Here is a 23,652-nt window from a genome sequence, read left to right on the forward strand (position 1 = left end):
GACACTCACTGCCCAGCCTCTCACCATCTTCATTTCATCGCGATGCTTGAGCCCATGGTCACAGCTAATGTGCAAATCCCACTGGGGGTCTTCCTTTTCCTTCTTTTTGCTGACCCTCTAGTTTTCCAAGCATGATGTCCTTCTCTAGAGACTAGTCCCTCCTGATAGCATGTCCAAATCAACCATCATTCAGTTCATTCATCACACTTTTGTTTTTTTACAATGTCCCTAACTTTGGTTATGCATCGGAAAGGCTCGTGAAGCTTCTAAACTGGCACATAGCTAGGTTTCTGCTTCCAGCCACTCTGAGTGTTTGATAGGGCCAAACGCGCGTATGTTTTTGTTTGTTTTTTTGTTTTGAAAGCTTCACAAGTAGCAGTGATACAAATGGTGAAACCAGAGTTACTACGTCTTCAGACTGGGCCAAGGACCCGAGGTTTTTAGTTAAGGGAGGTGAGCTCCACGTAGGAGCCCCAGTCGAGTGGAATGGACAAAATATGCTTGATTTCACTTGTAGGAAATAAGAAAAGAAGGCAAATGAATAGAGAGTCCAGTTTGTTCATCTTTCCCAGCCATAGGAAGGAGAAAGAGGGAAGGAATCACTGCGTAGGGAGCACGGAGCTTCCGTTGAGGGTGATGGACAAACTGAGCAGGAAGCCTAGTGAAGGCAGCACCACAGAATAAGGGTAATTAATGTCACTGGATTTCACATGTGCACAGTGTTGACATGGCAAATGGTATATGCGCGTGTGTCAATATATAGATCATATAAAAGGTTAATACTACTAGCATAAATATCAAGAGAGCGGATTGGGTAGTTCAGGCAAAGGGTGTCTAACCCAGAGGCCAGGAGGAGCCGTCAGAGAGAAGTGGCCTTAAGTCAAACCATAAAGGACACATAAGGGTTAGCTAAGGGGAGAAAGATAAGGGAAAAGACAGAAGGAAAGGTATTAGCATGGCGTTCATAGCCCCCCAAATGATGATCCATCAGTGCAGTGCTGGGAACTTTCAAAAAAAGAAAGAAAGAAATTTGAACTGCCGTGAACCAGCTATAGGAGCTACATTCTGTACATGACATTGCATAAAGGACATATCGTCTCCCAATCACAGCGGAAAAGGCAATGATCTCACATAGATTCCGGTGCCCCCATGCTTAGCAATGCATGGACAATCACCGCGTGTCTACTGTTAGGACAAGTGCCTTCGCTCATCTTGGAAGGAGTTCATCCTACCCTGTGCTTCCAAGAGGAGCCCGACAATTTTCCTGTCAGGTGGAACAAGAGTCATTAAATCAGCAAACTGTGAACATATCAATACCACAAAACCTCGGGGTGGGTGGGGAGGAGAAGAATTGAGCCAATGATGCATATCATCCTGATAAAATCGGGGTATTTCTGTGGGTGTAGGAAGGACCCTAAAATGTCTGTGAAAGCCAGCTGTCTCCTATGGCTATCAGGCCTTAGGTGATGGAACTCGAGAACCTTGCAGGTGGTTACTACATCCTATTTCTGAAATTCGGGGTGTACTTGAATGGCAGGGTTTTCATTTCGCCCCAAACACACTCCCCTCTATGCAGTGTGCGCTATATTTGGCAATTTACATCTGTGCTTTAACTGTCTCCCTGTTTCTGAGCACGTTCGGATTTTGTCTGGTCGCTTTTTTTACCCATCCTGGGTCATGAGTGGAGATTGTTAGAACAGCCAACTGAGGGTCGCTAAATATCCCTCTAAATACCCCAAACTCAGAACCAAACGCAGTGCCATCGAGTCGATGCTGGCTCATAGGGACCCTCTAGGCCAGGGGAAACTGCCCCTGCGAGTTTCCAAGATGCTCACTCCATCTTTCCCTGGAGCAGCTGGTGGTCATCAACTCTGCAGTCACCGCTCTGCCGCCAGGGCTCCTGTGAAAACCCCAGGGACCGAAGAGTGATTGCCGGCCGCTTGTTCCTTCTCTGACTGCTTTTGGCTCATGGGAAAGCTTCTGATGCAGATCCGTTCCTGAGGTGTTACATTTAAGCATCTTCTGGAACATGTGCATAGGATGTGTTCTCTTTTCTTTGTCTCCAGTTTAGAAATAAGTGCTACCGCCACGTTCACAAAGAAACCTCCAATGGCCCAGCATGGTGCTTGATGATGCAGTGATTTCATGTGTGGAGAGGCGGGTCTTTTAAATCTGGGCTCCAGTTGAATGGAACTATCTGGTGGTGCATGTGTACCAGTTCTTTGTGACTTTATTTTTCACCTCCCTGTTGCACAGGCTTGCACTGAGAGCTGCTTCTAATCCCTTCTGAGAGCCAGCAGCACCTGGATTCTAATTTAATAAAGAAATCCCCATTTTCCTCAGTCAGAAACCCCAGTTTCCTGTCCTTCTTTCTGCACTCATTTAGCACCCCTTCCTTGGGATCTTATCTTTCCTCCACCGACCCTCCCTGCCTCATGTCTAGTCATTCTCCAAATTCAACCTCAGCCAACTGAGTCGGGCGATGTTATTCAAGACACCCTCCTCCTCAGATGTCACGGTTTCCATGACACATCGCCTGATTCTTTGCTCTCCCCGGGCCCTTCCACATGCCTTCCACTCGTGCACCGTTCCTGCACAAAACACACCAGCCCCCACTCACTCTCTAGATTCCTTTGTCTCATTTACTTTCCTTTTTCACTGGATTATTGTTTACATGAGAGTCCACTCTTCCTTCATGCTCCAGTTCTCCCTCCGAGATGACACAGCCAGTTACCATCGAACTGATTCTCACTCATGGTGACATCACTTTTCAGAGGAGAATTGTGCATCGTATGGTGTCCGGGGCTGTGATCTTTCTGCAATAGATAGCCAGGACTTGATTCCGTGTGACTCTTTAATTAAGAGCTGATTCCTGTTTGCAACACTGAGGGCTCTGTGCTCAGTTAATGATTGCCCTTTTCTCTGAGGTCATAGAATCTGTCACTGTGGGCTCATGAGTCTATCTTTACTGTTTCTTCTTTCCTTCTCCAATAGATCTGGGGGCAAAACCCAGCTGACTGGTCTTCCTATTCTGATTGTGAAAATTAAAGAACTATGAGTAGCAGGACAGGTGGTACATATAGAAGATCTTATTTGAATGGGTTGAATTTTGGAGACCGTGCTCCAAAGGACAGCTCAGGGCTACAGCATCATTGAAACTTCCTGTCTCTACTACGTTTGACCTTTATATTTCTATGTTTATAATCATCCAGTCATCTTTTTCTATAGTGCATTCTCCAAAATAAATTATTTTCCCTCAAGCCAAATAAATAAAATTTACTTTAAACACCTTTTGCAGAATATGTTATGAACAGGTACACAATAAAGAAAGTGAGAAGAATTTTATGTAAATAGGTAAATATTTAGTTAACCTGATACAACTTCCAAATTCTCTAGGAGCCTGATTTTCTTAAGGGTAGAAAATATTTTAATCTGATTATAGAAAGAAGATATCTAATTTGTTAATAAAATTAATGGGCTAATATAAATTTTTGGTATCCCTTAAGGAAAGGATATTAAATAAACATTACCTTTATCTCTCTAGACTAGCTGATGCCCCTCTTTTAAAAAAATCATTTTATTGGGGACTCGTACAACTCTTATCACAAGCCATCTATCCATCCATTATATCAAGCATATTTGTACATTTGTTGCTATCCTCATTCTCAAACATTTTCTTTCTACTTGAGCCCTTAGTATCAGCTTCTCATTTTTTGCCCCTCCCTCACCACTCCCCCTCCCTCATGAACCCTTGATAATTTATAAATTATTATTTGGTCATATCTTACACTGTCCAACGTTTCTCTTCACCCACTTTTCTGTTGTTTGTCCCTCAGGGAGGGGGTTATATGTAGATCCTTGTGATTGGTTCCCCCTTTCTACCCTACTTTCCCTCCACACTCCCGGTATTGACACTCTTACCACCGGCTCTGAGGGGTTCATCTGTCCTGGATTCCCTGTGTTTCCAGTTCCTATCTGTACCAGTGTACATGCTCTGGTCTAGCCAGATTTGTAAGGTAGAATTGGGATCATGATAGTCGGGGGGTGGAGGGAGCAAGGAAGCATTAAAGAACTAGAGGAAAGTTGTATGTTTTACTTTAGAAATAGTTATTTCTCTTTCCAAAAGAAATATAACACCACTTCTGTAGAGGGTGATAAAAAAATTGGAACAGATAATGGTGATGTTTGAAGAACACAATAAATGTGATTGATGTCAAGGTGCTGTACCTGTGAAGATTGATACCCTGGCAAGGGTTTTGAATATATTTGAATCTACATATGCCACGACTAGATGAGAAGAAGGAAAGAGCACAGCTCTAGAGGCCAGTGTACAGTGCTAACCTTATACTGTCGGTAGAGGAGGTCACCTCTGTGTCATTGCAGTCTCCACACTCAGAAGCACGCTGTCAAGGATTTGTCATTAATGCTTAGAATGCTATCACTTAGGTTCATTCTCCCGAGGTTAGCATTTCCCCCCTTCTTTTACTAGCAGGGTGGCTGTGGTGGGGGCATATTGGCCAATGTGCGCCTCAGTAACTGTGTTTCTTTCCATGGCTGGACAAAGCCATGGGTCTCCACTAGAAACCCCTCTGGCTACCAGTAAGAGAAAGCACTCAGTGACTTGAACAAAGGGGAGTTACTTTCCCCTCACAAATAGGAAGACCAGCGTGGGGAGAGCCAAATGTTTGTTCTGATAGCCAAGAAGGTCATGACCACCCACATCCAGGGTGCTCTGGGTCTCTCCTTCCTGGCGGCAGGGCGGACCCCAGTGCTCTAGACAATAAGGCCGATTCTCAGGGGAAGGAAAGGTAGTGGCAAAGAAAAGGCTACCACCCATCAGGTATGCTTCTTCTCATTAAGATTTCAGAAGTTTCCCCCACAAGGCCCTCAACAGCTGTCTGCCAGTATCACGACCATCATAGCTGCGAGCAAATTCCCTGCAGGAGATCGATGCCAACTCACAGCAACACTGTGGGACATGCAGAGCTGCCCCTGAGATTTCTGAGACTAACTCACATGGAAGTAAAAAGACCTTGGTGATTTCAAACTTCAGACCTTGTGGGTCACAGCCCAGCAAGAACCACAATGTCACCAGCATTTGACTTTCTAGTCTTACTATAATAGGGACACCAAAATAAAAGCAACTTGTATCCTTACTGTAGTTTTTATTATCGAATTCTTGCTGCATGCCAGATAATATGTATATACACATATTACCTCACCTGGTCCTCAAAAATTCCTTTCAAGTTGGGATAAAATTATCCCCAATCCTAGAGGAGAAAACCAATGTTATTTACTTGCCCCAGGATGTCTATTAAAGTCATGCTGTGACCTGAGTTCACACTGACCTCTACACCATCTCTCCTGAGATTGGTACTTAGGACGTGTCATTTTTTCCCCACTGTAGATCTCATTTCACACTTCTCTAGAATGCTCCAGCAAATTACAGCCTGCCCAAAACTCAGTGGGAATTTCCAGGCCTTGGTTAATGAGGGGGACTGAACCAAGAATGCAGCTGCAGCGCTTTCTTCTGCAATGATGACCTTTCATCTTTTCAGATGTTCTGCTCTTGGAGCTCATTACTTCAATTCTGAATCCCGACCTGATGCACAAGTGGCTTCTGTATATTTTGGCCACTTTCAGATGGGCTTCTATTTTAGGAGACTTCTGTTTCTTAGTGGCTCATGGAAGCGTGCCTGTCTATTTAGAGTTGTACTGTCAGCGGCTCTGGGTCAATCATTTCCATTTGTTCATGCAAGGTCACCTCCAGGATCAAATCCTATCTAGATCAGTTGACTTTTACCCAGAGAAATACTCTGTCCCCCAGGTAGGCCCTTCGGCTGACTGCTTCAATGAGCTTCCTCCGTCGTTAGGTTTTCATTCCCTTATACAGTTGGCAAATGGGTGCTAAAGAATTACAGACAAATGTATAGCATGAAAAGAAGCATTAAGAAATTGGAGAGTTAAGGTGGTACTTTACCTCACTTTATGCCCTCAGAGCCTAGCACTGTGCACACAACACGATCATCCATTCATCAGATCCTTGTTTGGGGTACATCACCTGCCAGGCAGAGGAAAGCACAGCAGCAAACAAGCCATGCATGGTTCTTGTATTTGTGAAACATATGTGTGGGGAGATAGATAATGAAAACCACACTTAGACAAAAAGATCCAAATGCCCTTCCGTTGCAGAGTAGCTACATGGTGACAGAATTGACAATGGACTGCTTACTACTCAGCAATAAGGTGAACAAATTATTGCTACTCCGGCCATATGGATGAATCTCGTCAATGTAACGCGGAGGGAAAGACAGCAAACACGAGAGGACATGAAGAACAGTTAACGCCCACACTGTTTCAAGTTTGAAAGCAGGCAAGGCTATTTGATGATGGCAGCAGCCAGGCTGGTGGTTGCCTTCAGAGTGGTCCAGTGACTTCGAGGACACAGGGGTGCTGCTAGTGATGCTCGTTATCTTGATACGAGAGTCCGTTACACGGGAAAGATCCCTCCAGCATTAACTAGATAGATGACTGTAGATTTTTATGTGTGCAAAGGACAATTCAATGAAATGAATGACTTTTCCAGAAGACAGGTACTGGCTAGGAGAAGGAAATGCATAATGCCCTGGCATGGTAGGGGTGGGGCTCCCTGGCACTGCTGGGTAGGCTGATCCCTAAGGAGGAGGAGGTGGCAGCCCTGGGAGAACAAGGGAGAGTATCTAGGCAGGAGAGAACATGGCAGAAGCTGTTAGCTAAGGAAGATCTGCACATATTTGAGATGCAAAACTTGTCCTTCAACAACTGATCACAGATGGCAGACTATTTAAAGGTATGCACACTTCACCAGTATTGCTTCCCAGATATATCTGCCTGCCTATTGTTTGCTTGAAAAATGAGCCATGGAGGAGAGTTTGCTTTCAGATCTCCAGGGTGACTAAATCTAAATTAAATACCATGGTCTTGGGAATTCCACCAGTCTCTATCCAATCAGTAAGCCTGGTCTCTTTTATGACTTTAAGTTTTGTTCCACATTGTCTCCCGCTCTATCCAGGATCTTCTAATGTGGTCCCTTTTCAAGCGGTTGGCAGTGGTAGCTGGGGGCCATCTAGTTCTTGGCTTTGGGTTGTGGAGGCTCATGTTCATGTGGTCCATGACTCCACTGGACTAATTGCATCCATGTTTCTTCTATTGTCATCATTCTTTCCTCCATATGGAGCAGGAGGTGGGGGATACTGCACCTTAATTGGCCACTTCAAGAAGACACAGTATACACACACACACACACAAATACATACATACATACATACATACAGACACAGAGAAGAGGGTAATTAATATTAACAGCAGTTAAGATTTAGTAAGCATTCATTCTGAGCCAGGTCTGCAGTGAGCAGATTCTTTAGCCAGCTAATCTTCACAACAATCTTACAAGGTCAGGCCACCCTGAGCAAGAACCTGCTCTAAATCTCCTCAAAAATCCAAAAACATTTGGGTGGGCTGGATGGTATGCTTTCTCCTCTTCATCTGGGCAACAAAGCCCCTGAAGACAACCTTGATTCCCTGTGTTCCTCTCTAGGTGGCCCAGACTAAGAAGCTTTATGAGGTCAGGAATTGGGGAACATCAGGGCCTGGGCAGGGCTGTCCAGATGGTAGGTGCTCTGTACAATTGATAAGTGAGTATGATGCACATTTCTAAAAGAAATCATGGATTTGACCCTGGCCAACAGTCTATTTCACTGGATAGTCACAGGGCCCCTGACTTTATTTCAATTACTTAAACATTTAAGGAAAAAACAAAACCCATCTTCTGCCTGTTCACCCTACTCTCCCCAAATGACAGAAATGTGGTATGTTCAGCTGGATTGTCTAGGGAAACAAAACCTACACTCAAATATGTATAAGAAAGAGCTTTACTTCAAGAAGTAATTTTACATCGAGAAGGTATCCCATCCCAGTCCAACTCATGTCTAGGGGTCTGATGCTGATGGGCACCCTTTCCAGACCCCCATCGCTGCAGGGGGCTGAGCCCAAAGGTCCAGCTGGAAGCACAATGAACACAGGTCAATGGTTCCAGAACCACGTGTCTTCAAGGTCAGTGGGAACATGACAGGGCATCCACAGCTCCCAGGTTGGTGGCCAACATAGGGTCACCCCCCACCCCACCCATAGCGGCAGACACAGAATCCATGCAAGCAGGAGGGCAAAGGGCCCAAGAGAGACGTCTCACTGTCTCTCTACCTAAAGGCCACACTTCCTGAGAGGCATCACCCTGCTACCGCCTCTTTGACCGCTTGGACTCCGCTTGCACCTCCTCCTCACAGGTACCTTCAAGTTGGCTTAACATCTTACCACGGCACCTGGTAAGGACTTACTTTAGGAGGCTCTCTGAGCAAAGAATTCAGCCAGCGGCTTTGGCTCAGTGCGGTTAGGGTTTTTACTTAGGCCAGTTAAAAGAAATTCATGTTATGTTGTCATTTTTATGAGCAAATAAATTGCTCTCTCGTATTTTATTATAAGTGGTTTCAAGTGCATACAAAGTAACTATGATTTTCTCTGCAACTCCTCTGATCCTCACAACCGTGGGTCGGAACAGCAAAGGATAACTAGCCACAAGTGAGCGTTCTGCGGTCCAGGCTTGCCACCCCACAGAGAGCCATGGGGCTGCAGGGGGCCATTGCAGGGCACTGAGGAGCCCAGCAGAGAAGCGGAGCCCCTTGGTGTCAGGCCTGATAGGGAAGGTTGGACATCTGCCTGAATTCTGCCACCCAGGAGCCAGCTTGGGCAGCTGATACTGAGGGTGGTGCTTCCCCTCCTCCCTGCTTAAATAGCTGAAGGGGCTCAGAGGTAGCCTCCCTGGCAACAGACAAGAACCTGGTAAAAGCCAAATCTCTCGTATCGATCCCTGACTCCATTACTCCTTCACAGCAGCCCCACGTCTCAAAACTAGCTGAAGCACCTAAGTGCTCACCCAGGCCTATTTCTGGAACACTGTTTTGTGTTTTCATGATTAGGAGACAAAAAGACATGGAGACTTGAAGATCCTGAAGCTTAATTTTCTATAGTAAGACTTGTATTGTCTCTAATAATAGAACACACTCTAATAATATTAATTATGATTATTAAATCATAAAAATTTACTTAGCGACTCATCAAATTCAGGGGTGTTGGGTAACCATAACCAATCTTGCTAGTTATCTACTGCTGCTACACCACAGCTACCACAAGTGAGCGGCCTTAAAGAACACAAATTTATTTCTCCCACAGTTCTCAGGGCTCATAGTCTATCTCAATCAGCGTCAGTGTATCACCTCTTTCCTTATCAGTAGTCCTGGGTCTTCCTTGATTTCTTGGAGGTCCTCGCATGGCTTCTGCCCTCCCTCAGACGTGTGTGTTTCTTGAGTCTATTTTTGTCTTCTTATAACTCAAAACTAATAATGTTTAGGATCCTTTCTACACTAACTAACCTCGCATGACTGATTAATTGGATTACATGATGGAGCATAACTTTATATTTTATATTAGATTACATTGTGGGACAGCAACTAGACTAGTGTTTCACGAAACCACTGAAAATGGTAACCTAACTGAGTTGACATTAAAAGAAAAAGACAACAACAATCACACCATCCAGAGGCAGTGGGTAATTGGAATAACCACCATATTCCAGATGGGAAGTGAAACTGAGAATGAGGTAGTAATTGTTTCTGAAAAGGTGGCTCTGAAACGCTCTTTTTTTCTTGGCTAGCCCCGAGAGCATCAGGGGCTGTCCCAAACATCCCCGTGAGCCAAAGGAGTGCGTCTGCACTGCTCTCGCCTCCCTCCTGAGGCAGCAGTTCGCGGACACACTGTTTGATCATCAAGTCGGAAGGGTCACTTTGTACAAATAGCGTTTCGAGTGACACGGGTTGGGGCTGACGTTTTCTCTATGGAGGAGAACTGACGTAAGGGGACCCTAAAAGAACTCACCCATCGTAAAGTTCCTGTCTCCATTCACTTAACCAGCACCCGCCCTGTGTAAGACATTAAGCAGGGCTCTGGGGAACCACCGATGGACTGAATAGCAAGAAGAGATGAATTATGGAACGAACTTAATAACAAGTAACAAGTATGAAAAGTAAGCACGCACTACAGAATCACATGAAAGGAAGCTGTAGCAGAGGCTAGGGCTTGGGGTAGGCGTCTTGCCATCATGTGCTCATGTTGAGATGGAGGCTGCTGGGACAAGTCCTGCTGGGAGTGGAGGAGAAGTAACGGGGAAGACTTTTGCAGAGATGTTTTTTTTTCCGCGTGGAAGGGAAAGGCAGGGATGGGCTGGTACAAACAGGAAATTGAACATAACCAATGCCAAAATTATCTACGCCATCCCCCAGAATTGTGACTTGTATTGAAATCTTAGTGTACCAGTAGCAAAACCGTTTGAAGCTCTTTGAGTGGGGTATTTTAAACGAGCAGAGGGGCCGCCCTATCCAGCGCGTGTCTCTGGTAAATGTCTCACAACTATCTCTAAACAACAGCAAAACCACCTTACTTATTGCATTTGCCAGTGGCCTTGCCATAATACTGTAATCTCTGCCATTACCCTGCCAGTGAGACATCCCTGAAAATGGAGTGGAGAAAAGATGTGTGGGAGCCCGCCAGAGATAGCATACCAATAACCCAGACACAGATAACCTCAAGAGTTCAAAGAAACGCAAAATGAGATCAACCATCAGGAGGCCATGCATTTTGAGCTCGTGTTACCTTTGTTTTTCATCTGAAGTTTATATTAAAAAAAAAAAAAAGACTGTGCTTAGCAGCCAATGCAAATCCAAACTCACTGCCATCTAGTTGATTTCATCTCATAGCGACCATGGAAGACAGAGTGGAACTGCCCCTTTGGGCTTCCCAGGCAGTCATCTCTGTGGGAACAAACAGCTCATCTTTCTCCCAAGTAGTGGCTGGTGGGTTCGAACAACTGATCGCGTGATCAGCCACCCAACGTGCAACCCACTAGACCAGCAGGGCTCCCCTTTAATAACGAGCCCACAGAATTCCTGCAACTTTAACCATCAGTGCGCTCGAGCCTGTCCAAGCTGGCCAGCATACCACGGCGCGCTTTCAGTGTAAAGTAGCAATAATCTTTAACCAGAACAAGTGCTCACTGCCCCCTCTTTCTCCTATTCTTTCAGATCAGCAAACAGCAGTTGCAAACAGTCAAGGACCGCTTCCAGGCTTTCCTCAATGGAGAAACTCAGATTGTGGCCGATGAAGCCTTCATGAACGCTGTCCAGAGTTACTACGAGGTAAGACCTCCCAGAGAGAATGCAAGACCACCCAAGCCTCAGGCCCCAGGATTCTCAGATGCTGGTCCATGAGAGCGATGGCCCTGTCCATCCATAGGACAGTCCCTCCTCGGCAAAGTGATTGGTGGTTGGCTGCTTTGGAAAATAACCAAAGCAGTTTTAAGGGAATCAGTGTTTTGTTTGGGAGAAAAAGTGTCAATAGAAACTAATCTTTACTGAATGATTTCGTTTAAACAAATTCATACAAAGTAGCGCGCTGCATGCCTTACATCTGATTTCCTGTTTAATTTTCACAATAGCCTGTTAGTCCCATTTTCCTGATGACGAGACTGAGACTCAGAGAAGTTAAGTCCCTCACTTAGTCACACCCTGTTAAAATGCTTCCAGCAGACTTCAACTGACTCGAGAGCGGCAGCTTTCCCAGTGCTCCCTAAGAGTGTCTACATAGCTCTCTGGTCGTTGTTTCTACTACAGTGTCCCAGACTTCTTTTCTAGAGGATATAGCACAACCCAAAATGAAATATGAGGGGGTTCCAAAGTGTGTGGAAAAATGGATTTAGAAGCTAATGGGATTTTTCCCATGAACATTGTAAAGGGCCCCTTTATACTGTTTCCTAAAGAAAACCTCTGCTTTGATGTCTCACAGATAATGTATCAGTGCTAGAGAGTAGCAGTTTATCAGAAAGTTTGATTTGTAATTGCATATGCATTGTTAAATTTATACACATTCTTTGTTTAGTTTTTAGCATATGTGCTACCAAAGCGAGCACTCTTTTTTTTTTAAAGAAATTGCTATTGTGAATTAGGTGGGCGTTTTACATTTTTGGATCATACGTTTTGATTCAACAGTTGGAACTGCTTTTCAGCACCCTCTCACAATAGTTTATTTACCCCACCCCCACCCATTTCTTCTTCCCACTTGTGGGGTACTTTCTTCTCCTACACCCACTTAATACCCGACAGCCCCCTAGCCTCTTGCTGTATCTGCCCGTCCCTGCCCTCTCCACCTTGATACCCGCCGAAGTCTATTCCCTGTGGTGTGAAAGTCTTCTTTCTTGTGGCTCTGTGCCTGTTGGCGATTGTTCATCCACCAGTAATGAATCAGACGTGCCATGTCTTCCTACTGGTCACCTTTTCCTGACAAGGACAGTTTCTCATTCAAGCTTCATTTCCTATCATCTGGGGCTTATTTGCTTGCTCACAAATGGTTATTTTAGAACCTTTATGAGCCATTTAACCTTACTTTAAGCTATGTAAGTGTGAATCAAATAGAGTCCCTGTATTTGGGATCCACGTTCTGGTGTCTAGGCAGATGAAAAGTCATTAGAAACCAACCCAAGCACAGACACGCTTATGAATCCTGTCATATACAATTCAAAAGAAGAAGAAGAAATTGTAAGATTAAACATAACAGGAGCCAACAAATCTGACCGCCACTGCCACCGCCCACCGTGGGATTCCTTCCTTCCTTTTTCATTTTTAACAATTAAATGGTGTATTGTTTCAAAACAAAGACTGTGGTGCTTCTGCTTTGCCCGTGCTCTGCGCACTGGGCGATGCAACTCATAATAATAGCTTTGAAAATGTTCATTTAAAAATTGGTTCAGCAAAATTCTCCTCCCCTCCTGTGGTTTGACTTCTTTCATGAAGCTAGATTGCAGCTGGATCGGTCAATGATCTTATGAACATGCTATTGATTCATTTGCTAATTAGTATATATAATCAGAAACCAGCAATTGTCTCTGATGTTTCCTGGGTCCAACCACAGACTCAGTTTATACCTCCGCCCCTTCATATGTCCAAGTCAGGTTCCATTTTTACATTTGTCCCAACTGAAGCTTTCCTTTTCCCTTTTCACAAGTAGCCGTGGTGATCACCCATGAGCACTGGACATGGGCCCCTCGGGGGCTGGATTTAATGGACAGTGGACATGAGATTGGGAGTAACCTTGACTTACGGCAGTTTGATAATTGAATATACTTAACAGAAGACTTAGTTCAGACACTGCTAGGCAATGAAATTAGTCCATCCCCACCCGCTTTTCTCCAAATTCTCTACCCAGGAGAGGGTAACGAGAAGATCCTTGTCAGACAAGGCAGACCCTCATTACTAGTCTCTATGTTTAGAGCAATTCGCAAGTGTTTATAAATTTGTAGGTTGTTAGTATTAATTAGAAAGCTCATTTGACTAATGAAGTAAATGGAAAGAAAGTGCCATTTTGCTCTATTAATTAGAATAAAAATTAATAGTCATCAATGTGATATTGAGCATCTGGAAATTACCATCATATCTGTTAACATACAGGTTGGCAGTTCGAACCCACCAACTGCTGCCAGGAAGAAAGATGGCAGTCTGCTCCCATAAAGATTTGTGGCAGTTCTACTCTGTCCTGTAGGGTTGCCATGAGTCAGAGCACTGTTGCTGGACAATAATGGGCTTCTACAGTGAACCTCATGTTTTCCTCAGGGTGACTATTTTAATTTAACGAGCTTCTGTTTAGCTTGGTAAAATCAGCCGGCATTGACAAATTGCTGGAAATTTATATATGAAATACATAAATCCATATTCACATACTAAATCATGTGGGGTATTAAGAACTAGTTATTGTCCGCATTAATAAAGCTTTAGAAGTCTTGAGATTGACTATCCCAACAAAGTCTAAACCGATGAAGCAAGAATCCCCAATTGAGACATTGGGCCAAGGGGAGTCCCCTGTCTCTTTCCCTGCTCGTTCTCCCTTTCCCTTCACTCTGGATTGCTAGAGGAGCTAGGCACCCTGCCCTTCCTTCATCTGACTCTGGAGTCCAATGCCTTCGCGGTCAGCATCACTCTTGGCCAGCCCAATTTGAGTTACAAGTGGCAGTTAGTTCAAACTGACCAAAAAGGAAACTGTACTTGCCCAGGTATCGATCCAGAGACACCAAAGGTGCCATCCGAGTGAGTATTGCTTCTCCTATGTCTTAGCTCTGCATTCTCCTCTGTTGGCTTCATGCCCCAGTAGCCTCTCTCCCTTGGGAACACTAACTAGCACACCTGTTCAGGTCCCGCCAGGTTTGCAACCCCAGCAACAGAGAATGCCTCCTTGCGGCGAGTCCCACAGAAGACCTGGGGTGGACCGGCTGGATTGACATTCTTAATCCAATCACAGTGGCTGGGATTGTGGAGAGTCAGGCCTCAGACAGACACCACCTCTGGAGTGTCTGAGAGAAAGGTCAGCCTCACTTGAACCATTCACTTTGAAAGTATAGTGGGTCTTTATAAGAAATTAGATTTTTTTTTTACAGAACACAGGAGCCCAGGTGGCACAGTGGAGAAAGCACTTGACTGCTAAACAGGTAGGCAGTTTGCACCCACCAGCTGCTGCTGCTCGGGAGAAAGATGGGCAGTAGGTAGGTTTTTTTGGGGGGTTAACAAACAAATGGAAATGTATGCTCAGCAGGCTAAACCAACAGTCCATTCTTCTAATCTCTCTCATACACTTACACACACACACACACACACACACACACCACTCCATATCACATCTCTAAATCTTTTTATCCCAAGTTACCAAAGCAAATGACTTTGGGAAGACAAATAGTGTAAGGTTTTCTTCCCAAAGTTCTGAGAGCCCTGTAGTAGAAAGTCTGACAGGATTGGTTTGTCAACGTGCTGGAGCCATACAGAAGCATTAAAAAAATAGCAGTCATCGAGGAGGTGTTGCTGTTTACCACCTGTGTGCATCCAATCCAGTGTGAAGCAAGCCAGCAAGCTTTCACAGCCAGCTGGGGAGGCCTGAACCTTGGCTGGGTGGGATGACAAGAAATTGAGATTCCCTGTGGTGTTGAGAGCAGGCAGGTTTATTTTGTTCTTTCCTGGTGGCCCAGGCTATCTGAGCAGATCAAGCAGAGCATGAATTTAATCCTTTAATCCTTTCAATTATGGCTTTGAGGGCTGGGTGCACAAGAGATGCCCAGAGGGGCCCTGTGCTGCTCCCACACCCACATTCCTATGACATCAGAGCCCAGCCACTGTCCTAAGACCCCACACCTTTTCTCACTCTCAACTCTTCAAAGACAAGTGTCTAAAATATGAACCCTTTAATCCCTTTTCCTCACGCCTGTGTCCCCTGATGGAATTTGGTCCCTTCACATGCTGGTCTTAGCATCAGAGAAAGGTGAACATGCCCTCATTCAGATCCCGCTGGAAGGAAGCAGGGGACTTGGTGGGAAGTGAAGGCGTCCATGATGTAGGCATGAACTGTGATTAAATTAAAACAATAATAATAACTTTATAATCTTAAATTTGAGCAGGCTTTCGATAAGGTTTCTGTCAGATAACTTGTCTCAGGACGTCGGGTAGAGGGAGGACCTACCTCATCCCCGGGATGTAGCCATGGCAACTGCACTCCATTTTTGAGCCACTCAGAGTCATCCTCAGGAGAGAAGCTCCCCTTGGCCAGGCTCAGGGCCCAACGCACCTGAAGGAAGGACATCTGTAATCGGCTGTAACTATTAGTGGGCACAGACTGTCACACCTTTCTCCAGTGGAGCACACCCATGGGAGTTTGAACAGCCAATCTCTTGGTTATCAGCCAAGCACTTTAACCCCTGCACAACTGGGGGTCCTTAAGGAAGGACAAGGTCCTATTGTTGATAATCCCACTAAAACTGTGAGCAATGGGAAAGCACTGAGATACTGTTATCTCAACAAGGAGAATACGGGAAGGCAAGAACTGTAAGTTTTCTAGGCACAGATGATACACCTACTGGAATCTTATGGTTGACTTTATTGTCACCTTAAGTAAATCATCGATCAAATCATACCCAGATATTGAAGCAATGTCGTTTCCATTAAGCAAAACCACTGTAATTGCATATGGACCCTAAAGCAGATATAGATCCCTGGTGACTTTGTGGGTTAGGCTGCACACCACAAGATCCATCATTCCAACATTCCAGCCACACTGCTGGAGAGCCAGGAAGCCATCTGCTCACATAAAGATTTGCTATCTTGTAAACTCGACTTAGCATCACTGAGTCAGGATAGACTCAGTGGCTATGGGTTTAGGTTTATCCCTAGAGGAATAACTGCTCATTTTAAAGGCATGTGTTGTTGTGGAGAAAGCACAAGGAAGAGGCAGAGGCAGAGGTAGCGTGGTCAAAGGGATGGGTAGAGTCATGTCTAACAGCCATTCTGTTCAACATGAATGGTCCCATTACACACTGACTGTGGGACCTGAGTCACAGTCAGGTTCTTTATCTATAGTAGAACTGTCCTTGTAAAATGATTGTCAGGATAAAGTGGGTTCATATATATTATATATATAGTATAAATATACATATATGTTGCCCGGGTATGTATATGTACACATACACACATAGACACAACCAGACAGGACAACAGTTAAAGTACTTGGTTGAAGGCTCTCTAATCAAATAATACAAGTTATGAATTATTCCTTTTATTTAGCACAGGATTTCATTCTCATTCCTATCTCTACCAATGTCACACACGTGGCACATTCTCATCTGTGAAACTTCTTTTACCTGTGGTGCTCTCGATTCAAGGTCACACCTTACTGCAGTCTCACCTAACCCCTACCACGGGAAACCTCTGGCATAGCACTTGTATAACATAGATATCTTCTGATGGTAATAAAAAATATAGTTTGCATGGCTTCACAGTATTCCATCATAAAATAACAGCCAGATTTCCTTATAGTCTTAATTTGTTTCGGGCCCCATGCTAGACAGTTGACATGCATTATCTCATTGAATCTCACCCAAATCCTGCCAGATAGATCGTTATTATCCCCATCTTAAAGGTGAGGAAACCAAGCCTAAACATCATCAAGTCAATGCGATTCATAGCGACCCTATAGGACAGGGTAGAACTGCCCCGTGAGTTTCTGAGAGTCTTTACAGGAGTGGGAAGCCCTGTGCTTCTTCCAGGGAGCATCTGATAGTTTCAAACTGTTGGCCTTTTGCCAGCAGCCCCACATGTAATCATTATGCCACCACGGCTCCTTAACCAAAGTTAAGAAAAATCAGGAATCAAAAACTAGCAAGGATCTAGAGCTAGGATTTTAACCCAAATGGTCTGCTATCAGAGCCCGCACCCCTAGACACAGTTCAGTGCCTACTGCCTCCCACGATTTATGCACCATTCCTGAATAGTACCCAGATTTTTGCAAGAATCCTATTTACACTAACAGCAAGATCCTTTTCTGACTTATTCTGTAATGGTAAGCCTGTACAAGCAGGAAAATGACTTCCTTGTCTTCTCAGCCTACCCGAAAGGAAATGGGGAGTGGGCCAGCCTCACAGTGGAACAAGTCTACCTGCTAAATCCCGAGTTATTTGCCTGTTTCTAAAGCAACCTTGAGGCTGCTTGGCTCTGGTGATGAAAGGAAGGCCTGATGGATGAGGTCGAGTCGCTGAATTGACTGCCCTTTATGATCCCATATTATTGGTTTATTTTCCATCTTCCATTAGGACTGTCTGGAAGTTGGCAGAGGAGCATGGAGGATTTATGGGTGTGCCCTCATAGGACAGTGCCTGGAGTTGCAAGGAGGCTCTTGTGACAGCCACCCAAACAAACAAAACCGAGTGCCCAGCACAGATGAGTTTCAAGCACTTTTTAGGACCATCAGTACTAAGTGGTCTTGTCCATTACAATGTAAAGCTGGCCCAGGCACCACTTCTTCTCAGGCTGGCTGAGGAGCCAAGACAGATGATACGACTGGGAAATTGCTTCCTGCTGCTACTTTCTCGCCCCATGACTGCCTTACTGCCATCTGGCCCTTTGTCTGTCCTGCTGCCTCACTCCTCCACCTCTTCCCTCCTTGGTCTTGATATTCCACCTATCTTCCCTCCGGCTGTGGTCTGGCAGTCATATATTATTTCTGGACAGAGGCAATCTCCATGTTTCAGAGTTCCCTCAGTTTGGTTCCTGTCAAAGAAGGCGACTGGATTGACCACAGGGGACAGTGAAGGCAAAGGAGGTTGAAAGAAGTTACAGGACTTGTTTAAGGTCATCTACCTAGTGATTCACCAAACATGTATTGTGTGGCTACTATGTGCAAAGGAGGTAAAATATGTGGTGAGAGCTCATGGTGGGGCCTGTGGGCAGATGGAAGGGGAGCATGGTTCCATGATCAGTTCCCTGTTTCCAAGACTTCTCTCTGTGATGGTCACTAGAACTGACCTCTTCACGACTCCGTCAGCGTCACCATTGATCTAGACTGCAGCAAAGGCTCTCAACTGACCTGTCTGGTCGCTTGACCTCCTTCTTTTCTCATCTCCATAATTACGTCAAAGAATGCAGATTTGATTATGCCATGTTTCAATGTACAATCTTCAATGGCTTCCAGGTGTCCTTAAGATGAATATCAACCCTTCATGTGGCTCTCCTGTTCTTAACCATCTGGGTGCGCTTTGCTTATCTTGCACCATTCACTCCCCTCCCCATCAATGCCTTGCTGTATCATGCTCATTCTCTCAAAACTTCAGGGTCTGTCTTTGTAATCTATTGTCATTTCTCTATGAAATATCGTTTCACACTCTCCTCACCTTTCCACCTTTCTCATAGGAATTTTCCTACAGGAAGTCTTTCTTGAGCAATAGATTAGAATAGATTCCTGGCTGCAGGAGCTCATGGGCCCCTGTATATACCTGGGGTAGCACTTATTTCAGATTTCAATTACATTTGGGATTTTAGAATGACATATAGGGATCATGTCATTTGAATCTGTCTTTTTTGCCCACCATTCTCCCCTTAGCACCGGAGACAGTGCCTTCTACCAACAAATTATCCAAAGAACAAGGGTGTCAGCACCGAAGCTGGAAAGGCAAGCCTAGCAGTTTATGCATGTTCAAATAAACAGACTGAAGAATCATAGAGGGAAAGTGGTGACCTACCAAGGACACACAGCAAGTTAGAGGCAAAATTGGCCCAGGGTCATAGTTTACAGCTCTTGACACATGCTATGAACCACGTCAGAAACTTCTGTTTGCCTCAAAACTATAATTTTTTTAACGTAGACCCATAACTAAGATACATAATGTATTAAATGGAAAGACCATCTGCATTAACATTGCAGGCTTTCAGGTGCATTCTTTAGCTTGTTAAGACCCACAAGGCCTGAGGAGTCATTTGAAACTCTTTCTTTGTAATTGATTTTAAATTGAACCATTCAGTCTCAACAAAGTACCAGCTCTCTAGCACAGGGGACTAGGCCATGGCCTCTAGCCTCTGAAGCAAGCTCTCAAGACTTCTTTCTCAATCAGTTCATTAAGTCGAGAATGAGTGGATCCCACCTTCTAACATCTGTTCTTCCCAGGAAGGGCTTCGTGACAGCCCAGGAACCAGCGAGATGCCCTGTAAGCAGCACGATCTCATGGCCAATAAGGGCATTTCTGGAAAGCTGACAGGGGAGCGAACATTTGCTCAATCTCTTGCGGGGTGTTTATGCACTTTCTGAAGTGTGACCAGGACACAGCTCAAAAATGTCAGCTGTGCCCACTCTCTGAAGAGGAAGCAACACCCCAGAACCATGTACTGCACCCCAGAACCATGTAGCGATGTCAGCTTCTCATCAGTGGGCACTGGAGCGGAGGCAAACTGTTTTCAGTGGGTTTTGTTTTGTTTTTTCTGTGAATGGACCTGGTCACAGGACCCGGGCAGCACCAGCAAAGCAAACCAAGGGTTCTCCACCCCGACCAAGGGGAACCAAGCGAAGGAAGGAGCCAGGGTGGAACCAAAAGGGTGTTCTTTGTAGTTAAACCATCTGGGAGTCACCTCCGGCATCCTGGGTTTCCAGCTACAAAATGGACTGAATACCAAACCCACCTCCCTTTCTTCTCCATGCGCTCAGTGCTAGGCGCTGTCCTAGGTACCGATAATGTTGAAAGGCGCAAGGGCACAGATGGGAGGCAGACATGAAGCAAAGGAGCCTGGGTGGTGTCGTGGTTACGGTTGGGCTGTGGTCTGAAAGGTCAGCAGTTTGAAACCACCTGCCACTCTGCAGGAGAAAGATGGGGTTTTCTACTCCTATAAACAGTTACAGTCTCAGAAACGCATAAAACTGTCTACCTTCTCTTATACGGTCACTATGAGTCAGCATCAGCTCAGTGGCAGTGAGTTTAGAGTTTGAACCTGAAGCTTCTCCAGTTTGAGTTATGCTGACTATCACTCTGTGGACGTTTAAGAGCTATGTGCCTTATTCCATATCGGTGACATGTAACAAAATACCAAAAACAGTAGCAGCAGCTCATATGGCATGGGATGTAGACCAGGTACTGTTTTAAGGGTTTCTCGTGTCTTGCTCATTTTATCGTCATTTAGGAAAACTTATAATGCAGGGTATATTGTTATCCCCATCTTATGGATAAGGAAGCTGAAGTCCAGAGGATTAACTTGTAAAAAGCCACACAGCTACCCCATGCCAGAGAAGGCAACCAGGCAGGCTGAGCTCAGAATCTGTACTTTCCCCTCCTTCTGAGCTGCTTCGCACGATAGTCTTGTCTCACTTAACTCTTCAAAGGACCCAGTGCATTCCGCTGTGGCTCTCATTTTGCATATTTGGACACACGCAAAATGTGAAAGTGACTTCTCTGAGTTCACACCACTGGGAACGGAACGGGGTAGGACTTACGGTACTTTCCTTCCGCTTGTGGTGGTGCATGGGAGGCGGTCGGCCCGGTGGCCAGCCCTGGTGCACTGGGCCTCCGTGGGCCATGTGTAACTCTCGCTCCTCGCCTTGCCTTTGCTCAGGTCTTTCTGAAGAGTGACCGTGTGGCCCGTATGGTGCAGAGTGGGGGCTGCTCTGCCAATGATTCTCGAGAGGTCTTCAAGAAGCACATCGAGAAAAGGGTACGCAGCCTGCCCGAGATTGATGGCCTCAGCAAGGAGACCGTGCTGAGCTCCTGGATGGCCAAGTTTGATGCCATCTACCGCGGGGAAGAGGACCCCAGGAAGCAGCAGGCCCGCATGACGGCCAGTGCGGCCTCCGAGCTGATTCTAAGCAAGGAGCAACTCTACGAGATGTTCCAGAACATTCTTGGGATCAAGAAGTTCGAACACCAGCTCCTGTACAATGCCTGCCAGGTAAGTTGCCTTTTCCTTGGACCCAGACCTGTGGGTTAGCAGGGCTGCAAGATGACTTCTGTAGTTGCTCTTTTTACTTAAAAAAAAAAAAAGTGTATCTCGCAATTTACTGGTATACAGTTGAGTATCATCTAGGTTAGAATATATTCATGGTTTTCTTCTTAAAAGTATTCTTATGAGCTTTTAAAAACATACTGGTCTCTGGGAACTGTGTTTACTATGTCTAATGGATGTTGGCTGTTCCAATAGGGCTTGACTCCCATTCCATTGAAAGTGCTGTAATATCAAAATTATATATATGGTCTTTTTCTTAAAAGGATGTTCCTACCTTTAAAATATGTGGTGTGTACCAGTTGAGAGGATTGCATTTCGTTTCCTCAGCTGGGGAGACAACTGGCTTGAACATTTGGTCACCAAGAGTGATTTTTTTAACCAAGAAGTCTCTATAGGTCCGAGGCTAATCATTACCATATATAGTCATGCGTCCCTTAGTGTCCGCAGTGCGTTCTGTGCAGTAGGACTTTGTGTGATAAGGTCATTGTGCAAAGGCCACATCGGAGTCTTGGCTTGCTTCTTCTTCAAGCATCTCAAACAAGGTAGGTCTCAAACATGCCCAAATGGAGAGCAATAGCCCTCATTGGTTGGCCCACCTTCTTGTCATTTAACTTCCTCATTGATCCTTTCCCTTTGCCTGCTTCTTGCTGCTATTATTAGTGCTAGTTTTGTGTTTCGGGGGACCGTGATGCACTTCAGGGAAGTGTTTTGGGGAGAAAATGCAACAGAGGATGCTGGAACACATAAGAGACTTATGATAGATGAGACTGTGTGCTGATGTTTATGAATCAGAGCATACACTGTTGTCTGGTAAACCTTTTTGACAGAAAGCACAGTATAGTATTTACAGTAATCAGTAGCATGGGTATTTATTGTGAAAGTTTATGTCTGATAGGTTCTATAGTTATGTACCCATATGCCTGACAAGACAACTGCTTTGTGTACAAGAGACATGAAATACACATGCTGTGTCCAGGAAGCTGGTTCATTCCCTAGTAGGCTCCATTCTCTGATTGAGATTTCTGAGCTCTATTATAACCTGTGGATCCACAGGTAGCTATGGAGGCAGACACTCCCTGAGTGGATACTTGGGGGCCTATATTAGTCATGCTAAGTGAACCTGAGGGGGTTGAGGCTCTGCCAAAATGGGATGCTTGTCTTCGTGTAGGAGTATTTAAAGTGAGTCCTTTATTATCAGTCGAATCTTCTCATTGATACATTGATTATTTATTGAGAGCATACCGTGTAGTCATTGGCATGTTGTAGTGAGTATTATGAGGGGGTCTTTGTGAACTGCTCATTCTCTACCCACAGCTCTCAAGGGCCTGGTTTGGCAGCTCCAGGATTGGTCCGAATCCTGGCAACCCCAGACACCCTCAGAATGAAGCATGGCCGGGTCCTGTGACAGACCCATGATTGTGTGTGTGTGGGGTGTATGTGTGTGTGTGTGTGTGTGTGTGTGTGTGGTATCCATGAGCAGTTTATATTGAGGACTTCAGGGAATATTTTTGATTTAAAGATTCAATGATGATCTCAGGACAATAGTTTAAGGGGTTCATCTAGCCTCCAGGGCCCCAGAAAGTCTTGATCCAATGAGATCAGAACCTGAATCTTACAAATTAAAATGTAAACATACAATTAAAATAGAAACTGTTTCTTGATAAGCCTTCCAATCATCTTACACCGGCAGTGTTGTGGGAAGTACACCTGAAGCAAACACTACCTTCATGTAAAACATTGAGTTCTCTGGTACCCACCCCTAGAAGGGCCCCTACCTGACTAGAACTGTTTTCCCTTGTAATCTGCACAGCCAGGCAGCAAAGCATAGATCTGGTTTATCTAACTCCTCTTTCCTGGCTGCCAGGCTGCATGTAGGCATGTAGGCATGCAGGCATGCAGGCATGCAGGTATTCAGGCATGTAGGCATGCAGGCATGTAGGCATGCAGCCACACAGTGCTTCTTACATCCTGCAAGGTAGCATTGCACTTATAGATTCCTCCTTTCTCTTTTCTCTCTATCTCTCTCTTTTTAAAAATCATTTTATTAGAGGCTCATACAACTCTCATCACAATCCAAACATACATCAATCGTGTAAAACACATTTGTACATTCGTTGCCCTCATCCTTCACAAAGCATTTGCTTTCCACTTAAGCCCTTGGCATCAGCTCCTCATTTTTCCCCTCCCTCTCAGCTTCCCCCTCCATCATGAAACCTTGATAATTTAT

The 23,652-nt window shown here is 45.0% G+C and overlaps 1 protein-coding gene across 2 annotated transcripts in view; it reads left to right on the plus strand.

Moving 5' to 3' along the window:
- The window catches only part of CADPS (calcium dependent secretion activator), a 534,502-nt gene that overhangs the window by 102,780 nt on the left and 408,070 nt on the right, over positions 1–23,652 (plus strand). For both annotated transcript variants that reach the window (XM_075549950.1, XM_075549951.1), the window contains exons 2-3: positions 11,169–11,282; positions 21,039–21,371. In XM_075549950.1, coding sequence (XP_075406065.1) covers positions 11,169–11,282; positions 21,039–21,371 — 447 coding nt within the window. The remainder of the gene's footprint in view (positions 1–11,168; positions 11,283–21,038; positions 21,372–23,652) is intronic.

The sequence above is a fragment of the Tenrec ecaudatus genome, chromosome 5, assembly GCF_050624435.1.
Source record: "Tenrec ecaudatus isolate mTenEca1 chromosome 5, mTenEca1.hap1, whole genome shotgun sequence".
Lineage (NCBI taxonomy): Eukaryota > Metazoa > Chordata > Mammalia > Afrosoricida > Tenrecidae > Tenrec > Tenrec ecaudatus.